The 26,235-nt window shown below is 43.1% G+C and overlaps 2 protein-coding genes and 1 long non-coding RNA gene across 6 annotated transcripts in view; 2 read left to right on the top strand and 1 right to left on the bottom strand.

The window, feature by feature from the left end:
- Positions 1 to 480: 480 nt before the first annotated feature.
- FMN1 (formin 1) overlaps positions 481 to 26,235 on the top strand; it is a 372,953-nt gene continuing 347,198 nt past the window's right edge. Inside the window, exon 1 of one of the 3 annotated variants that reach the window (XM_089778461.1) lies at positions 481 to 803. The gene's annotated coding sequence lies outside the window, so the exon portion shown is untranslated. The remainder of the gene's footprint in view (positions 804 to 26,235) is intronic. The other 2 variants (XM_025189464.3, XM_075927044.2) reach the window with 2 other exon arrangements.
- On the bottom strand, positions 11,181 to 25,902 carry LOC142829123 (uncharacterized). Of its 2 annotated transcripts, none has more exons than XR_016349559.1 (2): positions 25,793 to 25,902; positions 11,181 to 11,462 (listed from the first exon to the last, which is right to left on the bottom strand). It is a non-coding gene; the product is annotated as an uncharacterized LOC142829123 (long non-coding RNA). The 2 variants fall into 2 exon arrangements; XR_016349560.1 differs by lacking the exon at positions 25,793 to 25,902 and adding an exon at positions 24,591 to 24,787.
- Positions 13,604 to 15,518, top strand: LOC149524319 (uncharacterized). The gene is made up of 2 exons (XM_089778460.1): positions 13,604 to 14,557; positions 14,926 to 15,518. Exons 1-2 carry the CDS (start codon positions 13,870 to 13,872, stop codon positions 15,471 to 15,473), a joined length of 1,236 nt encoding a protein of 411 aa, XP_089634586.1. The 5' UTR covers positions 13,604 to 13,869; the 3' UTR covers positions 15,474 to 15,518.

The raw sequence follows: 26,235 nt of genomic DNA, 5'->3' as shown, positions 1-26,235 counted from the left end.
ATAAATGTAAGGCTGGTTCTTGTAACTGTGAGTGTTAGGAAGTGCCTATGCTGTTCTTTTTGTACAGAAAGCAAGTCAGATGGCTGGGGCATGATCATTTTTGTTGATGTTGCAAATTCCGAAGTGGCGTTCATCTCGTTAAAAGCCCTATTTCACTGATCTGATCTAGCTGCCATTGGCTGTAGGTCTGGCCTGGGGGTCCTGGATGCTCAAGACAGAACTAGCCCTCCTGGAGCCCATTGCATGAGAAGCCCAGACTTTGCAGGAGAATCCGGTTTCTGCCGTGGACTCTTAACAGCCAACCGCAGGAACAGTGACTTTCCCAGGGCCAGAGAATACCACACCCCACACGCGCGTTTATTGGCGGGGGGGGGGGGGGTTAAGACAGGGAGGGGAAAGAGGTGGCGATGGACATTCCCTGGCGGGCAAAGAGCCACTGAAGGGGGGGGGGGAGCGGGAAGGGGCTGCTCTGCCCTGGGGGGGTCATCACTCCTCAGCACTCTTGTTTCGGTGATTTTGGCTGCAGCTGTCGCCCGGGCCCCATCCACTGCTGAGCCGCTTGGCTCCCGCAGCAAGCCAGGAGCCGGAGGCTTGCGGCAGCTGCCCCGGCAGCCCCGCGCGGGATCCTTGGCTGCGAAGGAGCCCGGAAGCCGAGCGGCTTTAAATGCCAGGCGGCGGCGGCGACGGGCAGCCAGAGGAGAGCGGCGGGATTAGCGCGGGGGCAGCCGCCGCAGCCGCGGGACGGGCCAGCATCTCTCTGCACCTGCAGCCACAGCCCAGCCGCGGGCTGCGCCTCCTGCAAGGTAACAACCCTGCGTTTGTCCGGCTGTCCGCCTGCGTCTCCTCCGGCCCCAGCGGAAAGCCGCCCACCCGGGCGGAAAAAACTTCAGGTTTATTCTCCATCTCCCTCTGAGCGCAGAAAGCGGGCGGGGAGGGGGGTGGGGGTGTCTTTCCTGCCCGCGCTCTCCTGCTGCTGCTTTATAAATAGCTGCTGGGCTGAGACCGAAGCGGTGATCGCTCCCTTGCCTTTATCCGTTTCCTTTGCAGCCCTGTTAGCGTCTCCCCACCGCCTACGAGCAGCGCTCGGGCAAGATGTCGCTGGGTTATTTGTGTTTGTGTCTGAAAACTCTCCGAATTGTACGAGGCCCCTTTCCCTTTCTCCCGGTCTCATGCTGCAAGACGCATGCAGCAGGGCTAGGAATGAGGGGTGGTTACAAGTTCTCCCTGTAGCTGGCTTTGATGCCTGCAAATCCCTTCATGAACTGGAGAGGGTGGGTGGGTGACTAGAAGGCACATGATTCATGTTTACAGTGTTCAATCAATCTGTTACCCTCAGAGCCTAGGGAGTCGAGTCACTTCAGAAAATAGGAGGGCACTCAACTCTGTACTGTGTAGAATTATATGTAAGGTTTTTTGTGTTCTCTATTTTTTTTTAAATTAAGAGGCAAAAAATATCCACAGAAAATCTTACCTCAGCCCTGTGTGCATCCACCATTTATTGGCAAAAGATTATCATCTCTCTACCCTGCGCTCCACCTAAAACACACATGTCAAAGCATGTATGTAAGCAATTAAATAGATTCTTCTTTCCTAGGCTCAATGTATTGGGTTTAGACGTTGTTTCGGTGGATAGAGCATTGATCTGGGGACCAGGAATGCCCAAACTACTATCCTAGCTCGGCCATTCTGTCATGATAGGCAATTCACTTACGAGTCTCCTCTTCTGTGAAGCCTCTGTTAGTGTTGGAAGTAACAATACTTTCCTGGTTTTTAGGCTCAATCTATGTAAAAAGTTGAAATAATGAAAACCAATGTTTTACTCAATAATTTAATCAACAAACAGTGGGAAAAGATTTCCAAAATCCTGTCTAATGTACTGAGCCATGGTAGAGTATCTATTATACAATAGAGTATAGTACACTTTGAGAAGCGCAATGCATGTGCCAAGTTTTAAATGTAATGGTATACTTGCATAACATACCAACAAGTTTTGTCACAGTAACACAAGCAAGCATAAGAGTTAGGTTGAGGGATGCAGAAGTGTTGGTTTACTTTATTTGAAAATAAAATCTTTTTTAACAGCTTTCCAGTAAAAATGTATGGGTCTGGGAAGTTGATATTTGGTATGAAATTGATTCTCTTTGAGAGGTATCTTATAAGGTTCCAGGGAAAGTTCATTTTTACTTCACTGATATATGCATTCTTGGAAATCAAGTTCTGTGCACCTGCAGTACATTTCTCAATATTTGTTCAAAAAGTGCACACCTATGTGTGCCTGGTTCAATTAACTACGTAGTTTCTGGATGGTAACACACACAAACCTGTAGGGGAACATTTTAACCTCCTTGGATATTCAATAATGTATTTAAAAGGAGCCATTCTTCTACAAAGGAATTTTATCACCAGATTATAGAGGGAGCTTGCTGAACTTGGAATTCATTTACAAATTTAACACTATCAACTTGGGCTTGAGTGAAGATCTTAAATGGTTAATGCACTACAAAAGGCAATTTCCCCGCCTTTGATATTTGCATTTACACATCAAAAGTTGTGACTTGGACACATCCAGCCTGGCTCAATTAGCATCATTAACACTGCCCCTACAATTGACAAGTAACTGCTTTTGCTGTTATCTATATGTACTGGATTCTATAATTTCCACTCCAACTCATCTGATGAAGTAGGTTTTAACTCATGATATATTTGTTAGTTTCTAAGGGTATGTCTACACTACCCTCCTAGTTCGAACTAGGAGGGTAATGTAGGCATACCGCACTTGCAAATGAAGCCCGGGATTTGAATTTCCCGGGCTTCATTTGCATAAGCGGGGAGCCGCCATTTTTAAAACCCCGCTGGTTCGAACCCCGTGCAGCGCGGCTACACGGGGCACGAACTAGGTAGTTCAAACTAGGCTTCCTAGTTCGAACTACTGTTACTCCTCATTCCACGAGGAGTAACGGTAGTTCGAACTAGGAAGCCTAGTTCGAACTACCTAGTTCGTGCCCCGTGTAGCCGCGCTGCATGGGGTTCGAACCAGCGGGGTTTTAAAAATGGCGGCTCCCCGCTTATGCAAATGAAGCCCGGGAAATTCAAATCCCGGGCTTCATTTGCAAGTGCGGTATGCCTACATTACCCTCCTAGTTCGAGCTAGGAGGGTAGTGTAGACATACCCTAAGAGTGTGTTATACTACAGGGATTTTTCGAAAAAAGTGGCCTTTTTTCAAAAAATCTTTACCTGTGTCTAGACTGCAGACACATTCTTTCGAAAGTAAATTGAAAGAGTGCGTCAGTTTTTTCAACCGTGGAAAACCTCGTTTTATGAGGAATAATACCTTTTTTCGAAAGTGTTCTTTTGAAAAAAGGTGCTATGTAATGCAAACTGCTTTTTTTAAAAGAGAGCATCCAGACTGCCTCGGTGCTCTCTTTCAAAAAAGTGGCTTGCTTTTCGAAAAGTACTTTTTTTTCTAAAGAGGCTTGCAGTCTAGATGTACCCTAAGATACTGCAGGACTGCACATTGTTTTGGATAGTGAAAAGTTAGCAACTGACATAGGGTTTCTTAATACTCTTGAAAGTATACTTATAGAAGCATGGATAAAAGTACAGGCAGTCCCCGGGTTACGTACAAGATAGGGTACTGTAGGTTTGTTCTTAAGTTGAATCTGTATGTAAGTCGGAACTGGCGTCCAGATTCAGACACTGCTGAAACTGACCGCCAGTTCTGACTTACATACAGAATCAACTTAAGAACCCCAGGCGTCCCCAAGTCAGCTGCTGCTGAAACTGATCAGCAGCTGATTCCAGGAAGCCCGGGGCACAGCAACTCTGCCTGGGGCTTCCTGTAGTCAGCGCTGGTCAGTTTCAGCAGAAGCTGACTTGGGGACGCCTGGGGCAGAGCAGCTGGGGTGCTGCTGGGTTGCTCCAGTAGCGCCGCTCCTCGGTGCTACTGGACCAACCCAGCAGCACCCCATCTGCTCTGCCCCAGGCGTCCTGATTCAGCCGCTGCTGAAACTGACCAGCAGCGGCTGAATCAGGACCTGGGGCAGAGCAGCTGGGGTGCTGCCGGGTTGGTCCAGTAGTGCCCAGAGCGGGCACTGCAGGACCAATCGGCAGCGCCCCAGCTGCTCTGCCCCAGAGTCCAAAACAAAAGCCTGGTCTGCTGGGGGGGGGGGGGAACACACTAGCTGCGCCCCCCCCCCCCAGCAGACCAGGGACACGGGGAGCAGAGCCGCAGCGGCAGCGGGGTGCCGCGCCTCTGAGGCTTTGCTCTGGCAAAGCCTCAGAGGCGCGGGACCCCCCCGCGCCTGCGGCTTCAGTCTGGGTGCCTGTGGTCTGCTGGGGACCATCCCCAGCAGACCACAGGCACCCAGACTGAAGCGGCAGCAGCGCCGGTTCCCCGCGCCTCTGAGGCTTTGCTCTGGCAAAGCCTCAGAAGCGCGGGAACCCGCCCGGTGCCCCTGGCCTGCTGGAGATGGTCTTACGAGCAGCTTACGAACGGGGCTTTCTCGCCCCGACCTCCGGGGCAAGAAAGCCCCGTTCGTAAGTGCGGATCCGACATATGTCGGATCCGCGTAAGTCGGGGACTGCCTGTAAAATACTTTTGTAAATTTTATGCCCCAACATTTAGTCAAATGTTTGAAAGGAAAATGAGAATATACTAGAAACACTTCTCAGCTGAACACTTCAAAAAGAAGCAGACATAGGTGACTTATCATCCTACTGCAGAGCTTTATCTCAGTCCCCTTTACAAAATCTGCAGGAGCTCTGGTAGTCCCTGTGCGCGCAGACTAGCAGTGTGCACAGAAGGAAGCCCAAACTCTTTAGAAGCTGCACAACTAGATGAGGCTACAAGGGAGAGTGCATAAGTATGAAGGCTAATGAGTTGTTCGGAAATATTAGCTTTCTTGAAATAAATTAATAACATCATAAAGTATAAACTCCTATAAAATTACTGGAACCTTTAATGTTGCAAAGATATGGGAAATGTCACCAGATCCACTCAGAGAATGAAAAAGTTGATGTATTGTTTTCTGTTGTCAAGTAGACAAAGAATGGCAGTTCCCCAGCCCCAATGCCAAAGAACACTTCAGCCTTTCAGATATTACTACTGATGTAAAGGGTTAATATCTCATTTACATGTATAAGTCTTTAATAAGAAAATATTTCCTAAATTCTGCAGATACTTATGTACATAAATTTATAGAGGATCAGAATCCAAGGCTGTAAAGTAAATGCAATAAACAAAATTACTATTTAGGGGAGGAAATAAGGGGGAAGTTAGAGAGAATAATTTTGAGTACAGTATTTTTTTTAATTTAAGGTTCTAAGATGAGCCATCTTTCTGACTTAAAGAAAATATATTAAGTATACAGCAAAAATGCTCAGTGGAAAATATCCCTATTTCTGTAGGTACTTCTAGTACTACCTCTTCCAAGTATTACTTTCCCCCTGAACTCTCTAGAACTTCCAGAAATGTGTTTGATAGCTTTAATTGTGCTTCATCCATTTTGGCAGGAACATGTTCTTGTTAGATAATTCTTCTGTTGAATGAGCTAAGCGCTGATCTTATTACTTAAGTGTGTATTTGATCACACTTAGTCAACTACATAATTTGTGTTTGTAGACTTCATTCTATTGACTTCTTTTTGTTACTTTAATAAGCAGTGAAATAAAGGGGCCAAAGATCTTTTTTAATAGGAAATAAGGAGTTTTTTAACCTGTGTCTTACAGCTGTCAAAGTGCTAAGTCACTTATGTTTTTTGGACTCAGTGATTGGAGTATGAGCCCTAGCTGTGTATATTATTTCATTAGGATTGCAACAATGTACTTATTCCTTTATTTCCACTTCACTTGTTGTTATCTTCACTCACTGTTACTTTTTTTTGCTGGCATTTGCTGATGGTGGCTGACAAGCTCCCTGTACTTTCATTTGTCTTCATTGAGTCATTTAGGGATAAGCACAATCTAGTGGCTGGTGTGTCAATTGAATAACACACTTTTGAATACTATTGTCTCTCCACACCAAGAAAACATTACCAGGAAACTGTTTACCATTATTATTCTTGATCAGGTCCACAACTCATGCCCTACTCTGCTGAACTTTCTTCTACAAAAGCAGATTGTACAGCTCTCTGGTGCTGCAGAGGTAGCTAGATCCCTTTGGATAGCATTCTTTACTCACTTGGACAGGTGGTCAGGTAAAGCTTATCAAGACCTTCTCAGGTTACTGTCTGTAATAGTATGTACACTGAGCATGTCAGAGATGTAGCAACTCCTGGGGCCTCTCCTGACTGGGAGGATCAAAGAGCAAAGAACAAGAAGCAGTGCTGCAAAAGTCCCTGTGCAAGCAGATGTATGTGCAAGCAGCTGTATCTGCCAGCCATATAGTATGTGTCAGTTTTCTCCATCTGCAGCTCTCCACAGCTAGCTGGATTTCCCATCATTCACTTGGCTACTTAATCTGATTTACATGAAGTTTATGTAGCTTTGTTGAAGGACTACTGCACCAGTGGACTATATATATTGAATTGAGTATGACCCTTGGTAAAGAAAACCCAGCATTCAAGAGCTGTAGACTCTATGCTCCAGCAGAAAATACAGTGGGTCAAAAGAAACAGACAGGTGAATGGTTGCCCCTGTAAGAAAATCAAAAATCTTCAACTGTCCAATGAAGACAGATGTTCCTTTGTTAGTACTTCTGATCTAAGAAGAATAGCAAGAACATTCTATAGGGGACAGGTCAACAATAAAACATTATGCTGTCTTTCCAGAACCAAATGTTACTTTAAAATTGGGTATGCTAATGAGGTTTCAGGGCAACGATCTTCTGTTACCGGTGCATATTGTCATTAATGACACTGTCATAAGATATGTCCCAAATTATATACAATTTCAGAGAATTTGGAAGACTGATGGTGAAGGACAGTGTCCAAGTGATCTTGTTGGAGACCCAGTCCTGTTCTATGAGTTAAGACAGACAGAAGATTCTAGAAGTGAACCATTGGTAGGTGAGTTGTATCAAGTAGAAGGGTCTGATTTTGTTGGCCACTGGTCTACTTTTGATAAGGAAAGGGGCCTGTAAATTTTGAATGGCTCCTTCTCAGTAGAAGAGAAACCAGTCTTCTCAAGCACAAGTTGGTAAGTCAGGATGGCCTTGAATAAATAACAAAAGGGGAGGGCAAAAAGAAGGAACAAATGAGCATTCACTTAGCACAAAATCATGTTAAGGAGAAAAGAAAGAAAAAATTAGAAGTAGAGCAATTCTTTAATTTATAATGCACTCATATTAGGTGCTTGAGCAACAAATGAGGAATTGGAATTGCTCATTGATGAGCATAAATTCAAATTAGTTGGCTTACTGAAACCTGGTGGAATGAATCACATGATGGGATCATTCAAAATGGTTATAATTTATTTAGGAAGAAACAAGTGAGCAAACAGGAAGCATGGCACACAGTCAAAAATGACACTACCTGTTTGAGTCATTTGTACCCTGGAAGAAAATGATCTTGAATGCTTATGAATCATAATAATAAATAAGAATCAGAAACTTAATGGATAAAGCAACGGATGGGATGTTAGCGGGTGTCTGCTGCTGACTGCCAAACCATACTAGGAAACAGAATGGCCAGCTCCTTAAGCACCTTATCTATAGTAAGTAGAGGAAAACTGTGTGACTTTGGGGAACTTTCAATCTGAGTGACATGTGCTGGAGGTTTTGAACTGCCAGCTTTAAAACATATTTGAAATTTCTAAACATTATAGATGACCATTTCCTCACTTAAGAAGCATTGCATCCAACATGAGGGATTTCTATATAAGCCCTCATATTGACAGATTGATCACAGAACTAAAAGTCAGTGATAACGTAGATACAAGTGATCATGAGCTAATCATCTTTACTATGTTTCAGAGGTAGCCATGTTAGTCTGTTTCAGCAAAACCACAAGAAGTCTGGTGGCACCTTAAAGACGAAATAGAATAAAGTCCAACACAGTAAAATATATATAATTGGTACTTTGTAAAAAAAGACTTTAAAGCCAAAACAGTAATGAGCCAGATCAGTTGGGAGAAATAATTTAAACAGAAAAATTATGAATAATTGAGAATTATTGAATATTTTACACAATGCCACATTCAAGAAAAAAGGCCACACTGCTTAAAAAAAACAACTTGCTGTGGAGGAGAAATAGTCACCTTAAGAAATCAGGGGACTGGGAAATTGGTAGTAATGAGAATAAATTAGAAGCTCAAAATTGTAGAAAATTAATAATGGAAGCAAAAGGATTTTGCCTAGCAGCATTACAATAAGTTTAAGTATATTAGGCACAAAAAATTCTAAAAATAGTATCAGTCAATTAATAGATTGAAATGATAGAATTGTCAATTAATAATATAGAAAAGATTGATATATTCAGCACATATTCCTGTTCTGTGTTTAGGGAAAAAAACATATGTGGTCAAATCATATAATGAAACAGTTCTCTGTACAATAGTAATTCGAGGGGATGTCAAATAGCAGCTACTAAAGTTAGACATTTAAGAATCAGTATGTCTGGATAGCTTACATTCCAGAATTTTGTAAAGCGTTGGCCAATGAGTTTGCTGGGCCATTAATGTTAATTTTCAATAACTCTCAGAAGACACGGGAAGCTTCAGAAGATTTGAAGAAAACTTATGTTGTAATATTTTAAAGGATAAAGGACATGACTTAGGTAATTATAGACTTATCAGCCTGACATTGATCCTGGGCAAAAATAAAGGGATGCTTCAAATAATGCTCAATTAATAAAAAAAATTGAAGGCTTTATAAAATATAGATCCTGACTAATGAACTTATCATTTTAAGAGATTACAAGGTTAGTTAAGGTAATAGTATTGATGTATATATTCATAGACTTTCTAAGGTATTTGCTTTGGCACTGCAGGACATTTTGGTTTAAAAAAAAAACTAGAATAATTCAAAAGTATCATGGCACACATTAAATGGATTAAAAACTAGGTAACTGGTAAGTCTCAAAATGTAATTGTAAACAAGAAATTATCATTGAACAAATATGTTTTTAATGGGATTCCCACAAGGACTGATTCTTGGCCCTATGCTATGTTACATATTTGTCAGTGACCTGGAAGAAAACATAAAATCATCACTGAAAAAGTTTGGAAATGATCCAAAGGTGGGGAATGGTAAATAAGAGAAAGGATAGGTCACCAATAAAGTGTGATCTGGACCTCTTAGCTGTACACAGGCAAACAACATTTGTTTTAATACAGTAAATGTAAAGTTATACATCTAGGAGCAAAAAACATAGGCAGTATTTACAAGATGAAGGGCTTGAAAACAGTGATTCTCACAAAGCTGCACGGTTCTTGGGGTATAATCCCATAAACATCAGCTCCACATAAGGGACACTGACCAAAAAGGCTAATATAGATAGATTCAAAGTGGAATCTTCAGGCGTAGTGAAGAGGTTTACATTATCTCTAAAGAAACTAGGAGCTCTTTAAAATACTAACAAATTTTATTAGGCTACTTCCTCAGATGCTGAAAAGAAGAAAAAAGAAAAAAACAAGGAATACAGAGATGGGAATGTGACAGCTGTAATTCATGTGCAAATTTAACACCCTGAAAAAAGGTTTAAATAGAAACATGGAGTTTTTCTCACATTACAATAGGGAATTTCCTCTTCAGGTACTCTCACCTCATCACTGTTGGAGATGAGCTACATCCACTCTGATTTAATTAGTGCTGATGTCACACTCCCATCTCTGTGTCCCTTCCTTTTTTCTTTTCTGTTTAGCATCTGAGGAAGTGAGCTGTATTTCACAAAAGCCTGTGCCCAATAAATTTGTTAGTTTGCCACAAGACTCCTTGTTTTTTCTGTAGCAAAATAACATAGTTCCCTTCTGAAGCCTGTATTACCTCTCTTATTTGACTGGAACACTACATCTACTTCTGGTGTCCATAGTTCAAGAGGGATGTTGATAAATTGGAAAATCTTCACAGAAGACCCATTACAATGGTCCAAAGACTGGAAAACATGTGTAACAGTAACAGACTCTAGCAAATTAATCTATTTATCTTAACAAAGAAAAGGTTAAGGGATTACTAGATCACAGTTTATAATTGCTTATATGAAGAACAAATATTTGATGATGGACTCTTAAATCTAGCAAATAAAAGCAGTTATTTCCAGTCTGAACTTCTCTTTCTTCCCGCATAGTTGGAGAAAAGACAAGTTCCAGCTAGAAATAAAGTGCATATTTTTAGTAGTTTCATGGTAATTAGCCATGGGAACAATTTACCAAGGGTCAGGGTATATACTCCAGCCTTTGAAATTTTAAAATCAGGATTGGATATTTTTCCAAATTAGGTCTTCTAGTTTTAAAAGGCATTAATTCAGGGCTGTCCTATGGCCAGTATTATATAGGAAGTCAGATGAAATGATCACAGTGGTCTTTCCTGACTTTGTAAGCTATGAATCTGTTAAATGGAACTCTTCACAGTCTTAAAGATAGACACACATGTGTTTGTAGGATCAGGACTTAAGCTGATTGCTTCTTTTTACTCAGCTATATTAAATGCCTTAAATTAAAATGTAGTAACATGGGTGATTTGATATATCAACTTTTTTATATAAATACTGTTCTTTTTCAAGGAGTGTTCCTATGGGTCCTGCACTGTATGTGTCTTGGTGTTCCTGCACTTATAATCAGAACTTTTTAACAGCAGCCTGTCTCCCATCCATTCCAGCACACATGCGTGGCACCACTCGCGCAACCATTCCTCGGTTCCTTCTCAATTGCTCCAGGGTTTCAGGACCAGTATAAGAGGCTGGCAGATTCCCTGGACATTTCCCTCGTGGAAGTACCTCAGGTGCAACACAAGTTGACTATGTACTGCAGGCATCATCTTCATTCAAAATATCTCTGCTGGTCCACAAGGCCATATTGGATCCAGCAAAGATCCTTTGGAAGACTAAAGCCTCCATTTCTCCAATCTTGGGGGAGGGTGGGAGGAAGGAGAGGGCAGAGTGTTATGTTTCTGCCAAAGGGGCAGAATTTTCATTCATTCACCTACCTCCAAACTCTTGTGGTGGATGCAGCCCACACCCACGCTAAGGTTAAGCAAATTCAATTTAAGTCCACACCCTAGGATAAAGACTGGAGGAGACTGGACATCCTGGGTCGAACATTGTATTTGTCCACATCACTCCAGATAAGAATAGCTAACTATTTGGCATTGCTGGCAAAATACACTTACTGCCACTTTGAGAAAATGGAAACTTTTAGTGAATATCTGCTTGAGAAGTACAAACTTCATTTAAATCCAATTAAGATGAAGGAGTCCTCATAGCCAAGACCACTCTGGAGGCTTCACTGGATGCAGTGAACACTGCTTCAAGATTGCTTGTGATGTCCATGGTCATGTGTTGGGCCTTCTGGCTGTGCCTCTCTGGGTTTCCTAAGGATGTGCAGAAAACAGTTGAGGACCTCCCTTTTGAGGGTCAGAAGTTATTTTCTACCACAACAGATAATTCTTTACATACACTCAATGATTCATGAACTATGCTTCATGAGCTATGCTCATGACCTTGGGTATGTACGGTGCCTCAACCTAGGAAACTAAATCACCTCTATGCACCACAAGGTAGGTCATCTTTGTACTCTGTACTCTGTCCCACCTTTTCTCCACTTCCTTCCCTGAGCATGCACCGTCCCTGCTCCTTCGCCTTCTCCTCCTGTTCTGGAGCTTCCTGAATGCCATGAATCAGCTGTTCATGGCACTCTGGAAGTACTAGGAGGGTAGGGAAGGAGTTTGTCATTGAGGCCACCAGTGGGCAAGAGGCACAGGAGGAGCTTGGTTGCTGATGGGTACTCATCACTTATTAATTTTTCACCATGGGAGCACCCATGGAGTCAGCAACTATGCTTATTTAATGTTAACGTGCTGTGACAGACCAGGGCAGCTGGCTACAATAGTTTGGTGGAGGAGAGACATACCAGAAACTGGGTGAATGGTTTTCTGTTTCTGGAATGAACTGCCAGAGACTGCTGCCACCTAATCAAGGCAGGTAGGCACCTAAGGCTAATTAAGAGCTTGCCTGAAACAGCAGGCTAATCAGGCACCTGCAGCCAATTAAGGCCTGCTATGCTACTTTAAAAGGTTTCCCCTTAGGTAAGGGAGGGAGAAGGAGAAGAATGAAGGATTGAGAGTTGAAAGTGTGTTCCCGGAGAACCAAGCAAGGAAAGAGTGTTTTTGCTGAAGCAGGGAAGGTTTTCCTGGGTACCAGGGAGAAGGTACTAGAGGAGTGTTTGGGGAAGTGGCCTAGCAAAAAGGTTGCTGTAGTGGGGCTAGAGGAAAAACCTTGTCATTTGCCACTATCTAGGGTTCCTGGGTTGAAACCCGGAGTAATGGGCAGGCCCGCCCCACCCCCAACCCATATCTTAAGCCAACCTTCCAGTTTAGTTTTGAAAAAAATCCATTGTGAAGAAAATGAAACCTATTTTCCACAGCATGCCAGATCATGAATACTGGATATGCAAAGAGTTCCTAATGAAAAACACTAAATTTGGGAACAAAACATATCAGTTACAGGATTTTTTTTTACGTACACTGAAGTTTATGAGAGATTAATTGCAAAAACTTCATAATAAGGGCAAGTCAGATGTCCTGCTGAATACAACATTAAATATTATGGAATATGTGCTGTAGCTCTTCTTTGTTGTACAATTTCTTAATCAGTATTCCTAAAATGGTTTTATATTTTAAATATACTCTTCAGCCTTCATAAAGTAATAACTCCAGACTACTACATATTTAACACATTGAAACAAAGACATTACTTTCAATAAATCAGATTAGTTTAGTGTGTTCGTGACAATGTTCTTTGCTTTTAGAAAAAGGGAACACTAATTTATTTTGTGTGATTTCCATAATAATTGATATGTTTATGAAATTTCACCATATGTTTATGTTAAAATATATTTCCAAAGACTTTAAGGATAACAATTTATATCTATTATATATAGGGAGAAGGATATAGTAGGGAGGGACAAAAGGAAAGGAAGACTTCCAAAGCAAGTTTTTGTACTATAGTAATTAAATTAAAATGTATATTTTGGAGAAAGGTGGTCTTTTGAAGAATTTTAAAAAAATAACACCTATGTCTGAAGATCCAAGCACTTGAGGCTAAACATGAGTGTTTCAATTGTACATCTAAAAATATATGCAAAGATTTTTTTCTAGAAATATGATTTTATAATCTTTAGCAATGAACTAATGAAATATTTAAAGCACATTTTAAACTAAAGTCATATAGTTTAAAATTACAGCAATGCACAAATATTTTTGTCAGTAAATTCAGAAACAGAGTATAAAAATTCAGAAACTGAGTGTATAAACTCCTGGCTGGCAAATGCTGGATAAATGGCTTAATTACTATTTAATGGTTCTTTTACATTATCAGTGTTATGCTAATAGGTATGGCAACCTGGAAGGCTTTGCATTTGCTCGAGAGAGACTCACCAGGATGCAGCACCCTGTTGTGGGAGCCTGCAGGAATGGTCAGAATAGGGATAGGAAGAGGCAAGAGATTAGGCACTAAGGCCGTGTCCACACTCAGGGGTTCTTTCGAAAAAAGTACCCTTTTTTCGAAAGAACTTCCCCTGCGTCCAGACTCAAGCCGCGTTCTTTCGAAATTAAATCGAAAGAACGCGGCTTTTCTTTCGACGGCGGTAAACCTCGTTTCACGAGGAAGAACGCCTTTTTCGAGGGAGATCCATCGAAAGAACGTGAGTCTGGACGGGGGGAGCCCTTTCTTTCGAAAGAATTGGCCTCCAGGAACAAGCCCTGGTGGACAATCTGGGCCATGGGTTGCACGTCTGTGGTTCCTGGCTGCAGCCATTCCTTAAAGGGACAGGCGCACCCTCACAGCCACTTGTTGCAGACAAGGAGCCAGAGCACACGGCGACCTTGCTGCAGCATGTCACAGCCCCAAGAGCGTCCTGGCCCTTCCTCCGAGCCTTCTGGGGACCCAGCCAAGGGCTCCAAGCGCCGGGCACCATCCTGGTCCGGCGCAGAGATCAAGAGCCTGCTGGAGCTGTGGGGAGAGGAGGAGGCCTTACAGGCCCTCAAAAGCCGGCGGCGAAATGCCGACATTTATGGCCGCATGGCTGAAGCCCTGGCCCAGAAGGGCCACTACCCCCGCACCCAGGACCAGGTGCGCTCCAAAGTGAAGGAGCTGCGGCAGGGCTACGCCAAAGCCAGGGAGGAGAGCTCCCGGTCTGGGGCAGCCCCCCACTACTGCCCCTACTACCCAGAGCTGGACCAGATCCTGGGTGGCAGTGCAGAAGCACGCACACCACGAAGGTTCGTGCAGTCCGGACTGGCAGACCCGGTGGTGGACGCTCCAGAGCGGGAGCTACAGCACTCTGGAGACGGGGACATGGGCCCAGAGGAGGAGGACACCGAGGAGACGGCAACCCTCACCCTGGAGCCAGTGACCCAGACCTCTGAGGCCTCCCAGGCGTCATCTGGCGCGGGAGAGGAAGCAGCAGGTGAGTACAGTGAGGTTGTGTCACACCCGGGGGGGGGGAGGTAGGTGGGTGGGTGCACAGTGGGTGATGCACAAGGGAAACCTGTCATGCTCAGGCTGATGCCCAGGTCACACACACACACACACACACACACACAGTGTGACCTTCAGAATGTGTGCTTCCCCTGTCTCAAGGGAGAGGGCATGCCCTTTTGGACAGCTGTTGCACACATGACTGATTGTGATAGAAATGTAGCCGTGTCACTCTGATCTGAAGAAGTGGGTCTGGCCCTGGAAAGCTCATCCCCTAATAAACCATCCTGTTAGTATTGTAAGTGCTACAGAGTCCAGTTTATAGGACTGATTGTGTCTTCTTCTTTTCCTCCACAGCCGGACCAGCCGTGGAAGAGGGCCGCAGCACCCCAGCCCCACCTCCATCTCCATCTCCACCTCAGAGACATGGGAGCCGCAGACACAGGCGTGTCTACGCCGACATCCTCCGGCAGCACGTCGAGGCTGTGCAGGAGCAGAATGCCATCCTGCTACGGAGGGCGGAGGCAGAGGAGCGGTGGCGTGATCGGCTCATGAATGAGCTGGTCCTGCAGCGCACGGTGCTGTACGCCACCCTGAGGGAGGTCAGCGGCTTGCCTGCTGCTGTGCCAGGTCCTGCTCCTCCAGCACCCCATGACCCCACCCCACCAAACCCCCCTTCCACAACAGCAGCCCTTTCCCCCCTTGGACCTCCCTCTCCCCCAGCCCCCCCAGCTCCCCAGCCCCTCTCTCCCCCTGGCCCTCCTCTCCCCCAGGCTTCCACGTCCCAAGAGCCCCCCAGCAGCCAGCCAACCGACAGGTACATCACCCGATCCCGTAGCCGGGGAGCACCCCAAACACGAGGCCCAGGCAGGAAAGGGAAATCTGCCAAGCCCCGTTCAACCTGATCCCCTTCCCCCCTCCAGGTTTCCAGTCCCCTTCCCCCCTCCAGGTTTCAATGACCCCCATCACCCCACTTATTAAGCACACACAAAGGGTTAAAGGAACTGTTTGTTTATTGTATATAGTTTGGCAACAACAAAAATGAAAAAAATTTTTGTTCTTTTGCCACATTGTTGGATAATATGTACAAAATTTTAAATAAGTAAAGAGAACATTTTATTTTGAAACACACCCTGGTGTAAGTGATGTGTCCAAACTGGGTCAGGAGATGGGTTGTGGAGGGAAGCTTCTATTGGGGGCCAGGGCCCAGTCCCCAGGCAGAAGCCCCTCAGTGCACTCAGTGGCCTCCACTGGAGAATTGCTCCCGGAGGGCCTCCCGGATGCCAACTGCAGACCGGTGAGCCTGGCGGATGGCAGCTGTCCGGGGCTGGGCAAAGAGCCTCTCCTGGCCATCAGCAGCTCTCCCCCACCCTGGTAGGAAGGCCTCCCCTTTCCTCTCCACGAGGTTATGGAGGACGCAACACGCGGCCACCACCTCGGGGATGTTGGTCTCCCCCATGTCGAGGCGTGTGAGCAAGCACCGGAATCTGCCCTTTAAACGTCCAAACGCACATTCCACCTGGTTGCGAGCCCGGTTAAGGCGAGCATTAAACTGCTCCTTGCTCACATCCAGGTGGCCGGTGTAGGGCTTCATCAGCCACGGCATCAGGGGATAGGCGGCATCGGCCACTATGCACACCGGCATGTGCACATCCCCAACCGCAAACTGGCGATGGGGGAAAAGTGTTCCTGCCTGAAGCCTCCGGTACAGGTACGAGTTTCTGAAGATGCGGGCATCGTGTGCCCGCCCTGACCACCCAACACAAATGTCTGAAAACTGTCCACGATGGTCGACCAGGGCCTGGAGGACCATAGAAAAGTAGCCCTTTCGATTGATGAATTGGGCTGCTCGATGGGGCGGTGCACGGATGGCAATGTGTGTCCCATCGAGCGCTCCTCCGCAATTGGGGAAGCCGAGGGCAGCAAAGCCGGCCATGACGCTGTCCAGATCCGGTAGACAGATGAGCCTGTTGAGCAGCTCCGAATTGATGGCCCTCACCACCTGCAGAACGAGACAGACAACAAAGTGTTAGAAGGGGTGCCTTATGTCTTAGGAGGAGAACCCACCGCCCACCTTCCCTCTCAAACAGCCCGGGAATCCCCTCCTCAGAACCCCCCCCCCCACAATTCAGGGTGAGTGGAGGAGCTCCCTCCCACTCCCACTCCCACTCCACTTGGCCCTTCCTGACAGTCTCCCTTCCCCCCACCCCAAACTGTGACTGTCCCCAGACATTGACTTACCTCCATCAAGACGGCCCCGACAGTAGATCTCCCCACGCCAAATTGGTGTCCCACGGAGCGGTAGCTGTCGGGGGTTGCCAGCTTCCAGAGGGCAATGGCGACCCTCTTTTCCAGGGGGATGGCGGGCCGCAGGTGGGTGTCTTGCCGTTGCAGAGCAGGGGCGAGCCAGGTACAGAGCTCCTGGAAAGTGGTCTTTCTCATGCGGAAGTTCCGTAGCCAGTCTTGGTCATCCCAGATCTCCATCACGAGCCGGTCCCACCATTCAGAGCTGGTGTCAAACCTCCAAACACGCCTGTCCACGAAAAAGTTCGGAGGCAAGGGCAGTGTGGCTGCTGGACGGGGGAACCCCTCGTCCCTCTGGTCTGGGTCCAGCTCGGGAAGGAGCCTCATGATTGTCTCACGAAGATGCAGCAACAGCTGCAGTATGGTGGTGTGGGGCCATCGCCTGCCCAGGGGCAGCTCTGGCTCCATGCCACAAATAAGGGTCTGCAAGCAGAAAAACCTCAAAAGAAAAAAGCTGCTGGGGTGTCCCAGGAAGCTGAGCACTCCAAACAAGCACTGCAATGCCTTGCAAAATTCCTCAAGGGACAGCAAAGGCAGCTGCAGGAGCAGAGCAACGGGTGTTCAGGAGTGTCCCTCTCACCACGCGTCTCTGCAAAGGGCAGGCAGGCAGCACCCGGAAGGAAATGCTGCCCCCATGCCCTGGCAGAAGCAGTTCCGGGTGGCTTTCAATTTCGAAAGAGCGTCCGGCAGTCTGGACGCTCTTTTTCGAAATAGCGGATCGATCTTTCGATCCGCGCATTGTAGTCTAGACGCGCTCTTTCGAAAGAGCCTCTTTCGAAAGATGCTTTCGAAAGAGGCTCTTTCGAAAGAAGCCTGCAGTCTAGACATAGCCTAAGACCCAAGGGAGGTAATGATTTCCCTTCTCTTTTATACCTGCCACCCTGGAAGACAGGTGTGTGGGGTTTTTTGGGGGGGGAGGAGAGGCAAGGATTGTGTTGTGGGGTTGTTCTTTTTTTTATGACAAGAGGCTGTTACCAGAAATTGATCTATGTACAGCAATGGAAGGCTAAAATAGGACGTGATAGAAACCCCAGAATTGACAAAACAAATTTGGCATAGAAAGTCTTAATTGTGTCAAACATTTAAATAAACGGTATCCTATTTAGGAACTTAATTGTTTAGCATAATAATTTTTCCAATAGGTTGTCAATTATGTGGTTGTAGAATTTTTCACAAATCATGTGCTGGACATGATACTTACCCAGAAACTATTGCCTTAAAGAAAAGGATAAAAATATTTCTTGTAAGTAGTGTTGTGCAACTGTAACATAAATAAGAGTGAATTAAATGAGGAAATAAACAACTGATGTGTTAGTCTAGAAAAATTGGTGGTGGAATACAAGAAAATAATTCCAATCAAATATACTTTGATTTGCTGGGATTCCTTAGGTAACCTCTTCCAGAGAAGTATCATCTGTTACTTTACAACAAAATGTAAAAATTTTTAAAAGCCAAAATAAGATGATCAAATATCAGTGACAGTATTGTAGTTTGACAGCTGTATGTTTATATACATGTAGGCTGTGTCTAGACTGGCAAGTTTTTCCGCAAAATCATCTGCTTTTGCGGAAAAACTTGCCAGCTGTCTACACTGGCCGCTTGAATTTCCGGAAAAGCATTGACGATCTCATGTAATATCGTCAGCGCTTTTCCGGAAATACTATGCTGCTCCCGTTTGGGCAAAAGTCTTTTTCTGAAAGGGCCAGTGTAGACAGCAGAGATTTCTTTTCCGCAAAAAAGCCCCGATCGTGAAAATGGTAATCAGGGCTTTTTAGCGGAAAACCGTGTCTAGATTGGCCACGGACGCTTTTCTGCAAAAAGTGCTTTTGTGGAAAAGCATCCTGCCAATCTAGACGTGTTTTTCCGAAAACAGAAAAGCATTTTCGGAAAATCATGCCAGTATAGACGTAGCCAAATTATCTTCATGCTCTTCTTTAGAATAAAAAAATGCACCACTTGAGAGCATGAATTTCCATGTTTACTATATCTGAAACATCTGACTCTGACACATGGATATGTACTGTTTGGTTACTGCATCTACAATTCCCTTTATTGCTACATTCAATAAATGATGGAAGAATACACATGCTAAATCAGTTTTTTTTATTTAGGCTATGTCTACACAGCAGCATTATTTCGGAATAACTGATGATGTTCTGAAATAACAAAGAGTATGTCCACACTGCAAGTCATTATTTCGAAAGAATTGTGAGCTGGAGGACTTCTTACTCTGAATACTGTAACTCTCATTTTACCAGGAATGAGTGAAGTCAGAGGAAGAGTGCTCTAACTCAGACTTCCTGCTGTGTAGACAGCACCAAAAGCCGAATTAAGCTATTTCAACTTAAGCTATGCAAAGACGTAGCTCAAGTTGTTTAGCTTAATTCAACTTTTGCCCTGCTGAATAGACATGCCCTTACAGTTTATGGGCTGCTGGCCTGTTTTCTCCAGTCTAGGAAACATTCATTGCCATACATAAGTCTCTTATAACATAGATTTATCCTTCAACATAAAACATATTCAAAACATCAAGAACTTCCACTGCCCACCATGGACTACAGCTCCCAGAAGCTTTTCCCCTTGTCTCTCTCACTACTGAAAGGACTACACATGATTCCTTTCTATAGCCCTGCTGCAGGACTTAGTGCAGAAGTCCAGTTTTCATCCACATACTTCTTCAAAATGAGCTTTTGTAGAAAAGGCCAGACCTCTTTTCAGCTGGGTCAGATAATTGGGCAGTATTTGCTGGCCCTCAACTCCTGCCCCTTAAAATGGCAGGCCTCCCTGTTTCACATCTGTGCAAGCTGATGTATGCTTCTGTGTAGTTGCAAGGTGAATATTTGAGCAGAACTTGGATCCAATATGTAATCATGCTACTGTAGTGGTCACTATAATAACCGGTTAAGCTTGAATCCTATTTTTGCTTCTTGCAAAAGGTGTTTGAGATGTTATTACTTTACTGACCAGTTCCAACTGTCTTCATTCAATATTTTGGATTTTTTTGAAGCATTTGCCACCAAGTATTACCTAATGATTCTTGTCACTTCTTCAAACTCTTTTTAAAAGAAGGGTTCTGGTCAGCATAAGATACATGCCAATAGTGTTTTTTGGGACCACATAAAGGAAGATACAGCCCCTGACCTCAGGAGCTTGTATTCTAGGTGATAAACTTTTTGGAAAAAAGGACAAAGATTAATTCACAGTTAGAGCTCTAATACATAAACCTATTGTTTTGCATTATGTGTTTCTCTGCTAGAAGTGTCAGTTTTTTGTTCGCTTTTACGTTTTTTTCAAGTTTTATTGGTAACACAGTGCATTCTGTCAGGAGACAAAGGATTATATTTGAGACATGGATAGAGGCCTGTACAAGCTGTTGCAGTAGGTCTAATTTGGCTTTTATCTTGTTTGTGTTACTTGAAATATCAGCTGAATTGTTAACTAGTACATCTTTTCTAAATAAGAGCTCCATGCCCAGAGGCAAAAATGTTTCTTTTCTCTTGCCTATAATTAATTTTTGCTTCAGTTTGTGAGGTCAGCTGAATATTGTCCACATGCTTCTTCTGTGCATGTACCCAGCAATGACTATGCATATTGCATTTCAAAACCTGTGAATGTGAGAATTTGGCTTATGTGTTCAAGGGGAGTTATATTTCCTATTGTTTTCAAATTTGCTTTGATTAGAGCATATTTATTGCCCTAGATCATAAACAACAAATCATAGAATATCCATTTAATACTGCTGTTGAGCATTACAAATCCCACGCTCATTTTAAAATGGATTAAATAATCATAACATCTGTTTCATTTCCAGATTTTTGAAAAAATCCCCTTGAAACTTTTAACAGCTTGGCATGGTCAGCAAACAGAGGAGTTGCCAGGGACTCCCAAGTTCTAATATTGTCTTTAACACTGAATTCTTTGTGATCTTGAGCATGTTCCTCAAACTGTGTTCTTTGGTTACCTCATAAGCAAAACCAAGGTAAATGCACCTAGGAATGGCATGAGGTTTAATTTAATGTTTGTCAAGAATTTAAAATCAGTCAAAGCATTGTGGAAAGCTCCCTGCTCCTTACAGCCAGAATGCAATTATGGGTTTAGTAGGACTAGAAAGGAAGCTTCACTCCAGGAGGTGCTAGAGTACTCATCAGCTGGGGACATGACATCTTTAAAGAGAGAGGGTCACTGGTTAGTGCATGGGCTTGCCACAGTACCCTGGATTAATTAGCTGGCTTTGTCAGCAGCCATCAGGCCTCTTAATTGCTTCATGTCCAGTGCTGCAAAAGGAACTTTAATAATGAAAAAAATTCAAGATATTCAGTCTAAATATAAGGAGAGTGGGTACTTTCCATTTTTAAAATGTTTTCTGTTGCACAGAAATTACTATTTGAAAATTTCCATGACAGGTGTGTTGCAGACTGATTTTCTTTTGGGGGGGAGGGATGTTTTAACTGTGTCAACAAAATGGCTTAAAGATTTTTCTTGACCCCTTGATAGTATAAGGGATGTGCCTTTTGCTATCCCAGTGAAAATCCACCCACATTTGGCCAAGTTATGAGCCTATGAAAATTAGCAGTTAAATTATCTGAAGATGCTGCCTATATTGGGTATATTTCAACCGAAGGTACAAGGCTGAAAATGAACTTCAGCTGCAATTTCTCCTCTTGACAGCCAGAGATGGTTATGATGCTGTGTACAGACTGAGAGCAGAGACTGCCTCATCTGAGCTCTCAGTGCTGCTTCTGCTAGTGCCTCGGCTGAGAAATGGAGACAGAGGAAACATGACTGAAATGTCAGGTTAGGGAAGCGGAGCACCTTAGCCTGGGGCTATGAGAGGAAGACTGAGAAGGGACTGGATCAAAGGGGATTGGTGGGATATGGGCAGAGAAGAGTCTGTGATGGGATCTTGGGAAAAGGTTGGGGAAAAGGCTGGTATTGGAAGGAAAATCAGTGGGAACATGAATTAGGATGTGAAGTTGAGGTGGGTGAAGGGAGGACTGGGATGGGTAATTGGAAGGCTAGCAATGCACCTGGCACATTAAAAAGTCTTTTGCAATGAATTGAGATTAATATGGTGGTGAACTCTAAGGCCTAATCTACACTTAATATTTTATGGGGGTAGTCATGTCAGTTAGATTGGAGCCTCATCAAATACTCAGACACAACATATAAAGGCTCAAACTAAAGGAAGAAAGGACTCCTCATCCAGGAGCAGCAGCATGCTTTGGGATGCCCGTGACATCTATGGATCCAGCGACTGAGAACGGGGAAATGCAGTCTGTACAAAGAAAAGTCTAAGGATAAAGTGCTGAAAAAGGAAAAGGTTATATGAGGAAAAAACTAGAAGGAAACATTGGCTCTAGGAGAGGAGGGACTTTCCTCCCTCACCCTGTATCTATGTAGCCTGTCACTCTTGTCCTTCTAATCCACCTTAGCGCAATAGCTGATTTAAAAATTTTCAACTAAAAATGTTCCCTCTGCATATGAAGATTAGTAAAAAAATATTTTTTCATGAGGAAATATTACTGCAGATGAATTTGTGGATTGTACATTTAGAAACAAAGCAAAATTTATTTCATTTTGGTTTTGAAAGACTGACATTTTTAAAATATTGTGTGTCCCTCCCCCCCCCCATATTTCCCTCTTTTTTTTGACATTCAGATCTAGGATTTTGTTTTCTCCTTTTTTCTTTTATCCACTTTAACTTTTCAAAACTTTCAACTTTGGCATAGTTACAATGGGGGAAAGGTGGAGAGAGGTTTGAGGGTGAACTAAAAATTTCAACAATATTGAAATTTTCAAAAAATATTTTGACAAAATAAATTGTGGCTAAGTTCATTTCTTGTAGCTAGCAATGGATGATTTCCATCTAAATTACAATTAGCCAAATTAGCTAAGAAAAAAAGAGAAATATCAAGGATGGCATTTTTACAGTACACACACATTTTACTGTTGGAACTCTTTTGCTATTTTGTTTACATCATCCCTTGATGTCTTATGTCTAATTCATACAGGAAGTCCTCAAAGCAAGGACATGTCAGTGTATTTTTGTCTATGAGATGTAATGGAGATGTAAAGTGCTAATAAATGATTATTATTATGAGATGCATAAAACTGAAATGTTCTGCTTAAAGGACATGATTAAACAGAAATATAGTTATGTTTTTAAAAATATTGGTATTTTGTAAAACTTGTCTGCCCTATTACTTTTTATTATTTTTACCACCTGTTTCATATTTTTCTAAAAGTGTTTTTTCCCTGTTGCTTTATGAAAGACCACCATGAACAAAATGGGAAACTTACAGGAGAAATAGTAAAAAACTGACTATATATAAAATGCTGATAAAGACTCAAAGTAAACTTTGAGTAATATATTATAGCACCAAAGAAAGGATTGAAGCTCTCTGCAGCCAAGAGAAGCTAACTATTCAGCGTATTCCAAAATCTATTTGTTTTAGCATAGCACCGGAAAAAAGCTCAAATGTCACTGACTCAAGACTGAGAAAGATGTGAGATGTTGATTAGGGATTATCAGAAAACTGACTGAGGAACTTGCAAGCTTACACAGACTAGCTGGCACAACAAAGGGTTTAGATATCTTCAAATATCTTGCCATAACATTTGAGGATCTGGTCTTGAAATTAGATAGGTTGCAACCCACCGCACCTTGGACAGCACAGTTCAGGCAGGGACCCAGCAAGTAGGGAAGGAGCTCTGAAGGGCCTGCTAAGACTAAGTAGGGTTCCATGGCCACTCTGTTTCCAGTGACCAGGGAAAAGCAATGGTGGAGAGAGGGAGCTGGTAAGGGTCTGTAAATTTCTCTTACCACTCACCTAGTTTTAGACTCTTTGACCATCTGTTGTTTAAATAGTTTACTCATCCAAACCCTTTACTCATTTACGTCCTCATAGGAGCAAATCCAAATCTTGATTTTGTTTATACAGATACGTGTGGAAGTGATGGAGAAAAGAAAAAAACATATCCTGTCACAGTTGTGACCATATTTTTGCACATAGAATCTAATAGTTTAATCAACACTGTTTCTGTAAAAAAAACTCAGCTGCGCTAGTCTGTGAAAATTCAAGGTTAGCAATTCCAAAGGTAAACAATTGTGTGTGCTCATGTAGGGTTTTTTTTTTTTTTTGGTTTTGTTTTTTTGTTTTCAGGCTGCAGACTAAATTTAGATGGAGTTCAGTAAACGTCTCTTTGTGATAAAGCCACCATTGTGATACTGAATTTAATTCTGGATATTTTACAATCCAGACAGATGAATGTGGATTGGATGGAGTTTCAGAGAAGAGTTATAAATATGATTAGTAGGCTGAAGGGATTTGCTTATGAAGACAGTTTCAAAAGAGCTAAAAATATTTGGCTTGACTGCATGACAATTTAGAGAAACATAACTGTCTGTAAGTAACACCGCTAATGCAGAATAACTCATTCAACTGCCACAAAAGAGACTAATTAAAGCTGGAAGATGAAACTCAGAGAACATTTAGTGTACAGAAGAACTGTCCTAAGAGTTTGGTCACAGTCTGTATGCACACCCAGTAAATATAGAAAGATGAGATGATTAGATTTAAGAGGTATTTTCCATCTTTCTATTTTCTGGAGGTGGGAAAGTCAGTGACTGGGCATGAGGGAAGATCTAAGTTCAGTATTACAATTCTGTGGCTGATCATTTGAGCTAAAATCTTCCTATACTGGGATCATTTTGTTACCTTGTTTTCTACCTGTCCTGCCAGTGCCCCTCTTGACTGCCACGTTGTTCTTTCTCTGCCAAACATTTTTCACTGCTTCCAGGCCACCTCTTTATTCCACATCTTTTAGTCTCCATCTACTTCCAGGACATTATGCCCAACTGTGCATTTTATCCTTTTAATTGAACATCCTTATTGTAACAGTGGATGGTGCACAAACATTCCGAACAACAGAGAGAAAATTACTTTCAAAAATTGTTTTGGGATAGTGACAGAGGGGAAGGATTAGATATTTATACTATTATATGTTATTTTCCAGAGTAAGTAGGTTTGGTCTTTAACTTTTTCATAAGCGCTAAAGCTTCTACTTTCCTTCCATATTACATAGCCAAGAAACCCTGTTGCACTTTGACAATTCAGGCAAAGTGAATTTGAGGTGCAAGCTTCTCTTCTAGTTGTTTCTCCAGTAAGTTTAGTTTCTGATCCCTACAGCTACATTTCTATCACTATTTTTCAATGAGCATCTTGTGTCAGGTAACATTTCCCTTTAGAATGCTAGAAGCTTAAGGCGCCTCACAACCTGAATACTACTCTTAACGCATACTCTGCAAATTGTGCAAGTAACAATTACTAGTAGTGGTCAGAGGTATAGCAACTTAAGACCAAGACCGGTAACAGAATTGTGAGTGTTCTTTCTGCATCTTTTTAACCTAACCACATCATCATGATTACCTGCCTCCCCCTTGATAGTTGACCCCTGTATTCTAATTAGCTGAATGTAGGAGTTGCTAACTGTCACTAAATGCAGAACTTCAGAATGCTTTGTTCTCTGCAAATTTTCAAACCTACAAAATTTAAAAATTGTACCCTGTCCTTCCTTATTACACTAGTTGTGAGCATGAAATGCTGTTAAAATAGTTTAAAATGATACAGACCTGTCTTAATAGCAGGCTAAATATATACTTTGAGGGTGATTTCTGGCTGAAACCAACATAAGAACAGCAATTCATGGCTAATGCTCATATAATTCTGAATGTAATATTGTGCCTTAGAGTTTTCCCTGTGTAGTCGGCAAGAGTAAGTCTAAGGTCTGACACTGGGTTCTCAAAGCACAAAGGATGCCACACAGATATCTGTCAAACACAAGTAGTTTATTTCCTGACAGCTAACAGCCGTGCCCCATAACTGGAAGAACAATATAACAAAGAAGTGGCATATCTTACATCCCTTCCTGCAAGCCTGGAACCCCGGGTAGGCTGCGGATGAAGTGGGAGGTTGTCTCAGCTTCTGAGGCGCCGGTACCCAAAGCTCATCAGTGAGGTCCAAATTGCTGTGCTTTGGTGCAGCCTTAAATACAGCTTTTCCTGCCTTGTTCTGCAGTTTGGAAATTTCCAGGGGTTACTTATTACGTGCTGATGTAGGGCTTAGCTGTTAGTTATCAATCTGGTTCTGTTCTGGATCTACTTGTTCTCTGGCCCTGATCAGTACGTTAGGGTAAACAGAATTGTTTATGCGTTCTTGCCCTTTACCCTTATCTTATATTTGTTCTTGCTATACTGGCATCAATGCTTATCTTAAATGGCGTATGTTTCCAAAGACTTGCTTCTGGCTCATCAGTAGTAGGGGAAAAAGTGTGTGTGGGGGGGGGAAATATAGGCCTCACCAC

Source organism: Pelodiscus sinensis, chromosome 5 (assembly GCF_052426305.1).
Source record: "Pelodiscus sinensis isolate ZL-2025 chromosome 5, ASM5242630v1, whole genome shotgun sequence".
NCBI lineage: Eukaryota > Metazoa > Chordata > Testudines > Trionychidae > Pelodiscus > Pelodiscus sinensis.
This window is presented reverse-complemented; position numbering and strand designations above follow the sequence as displayed.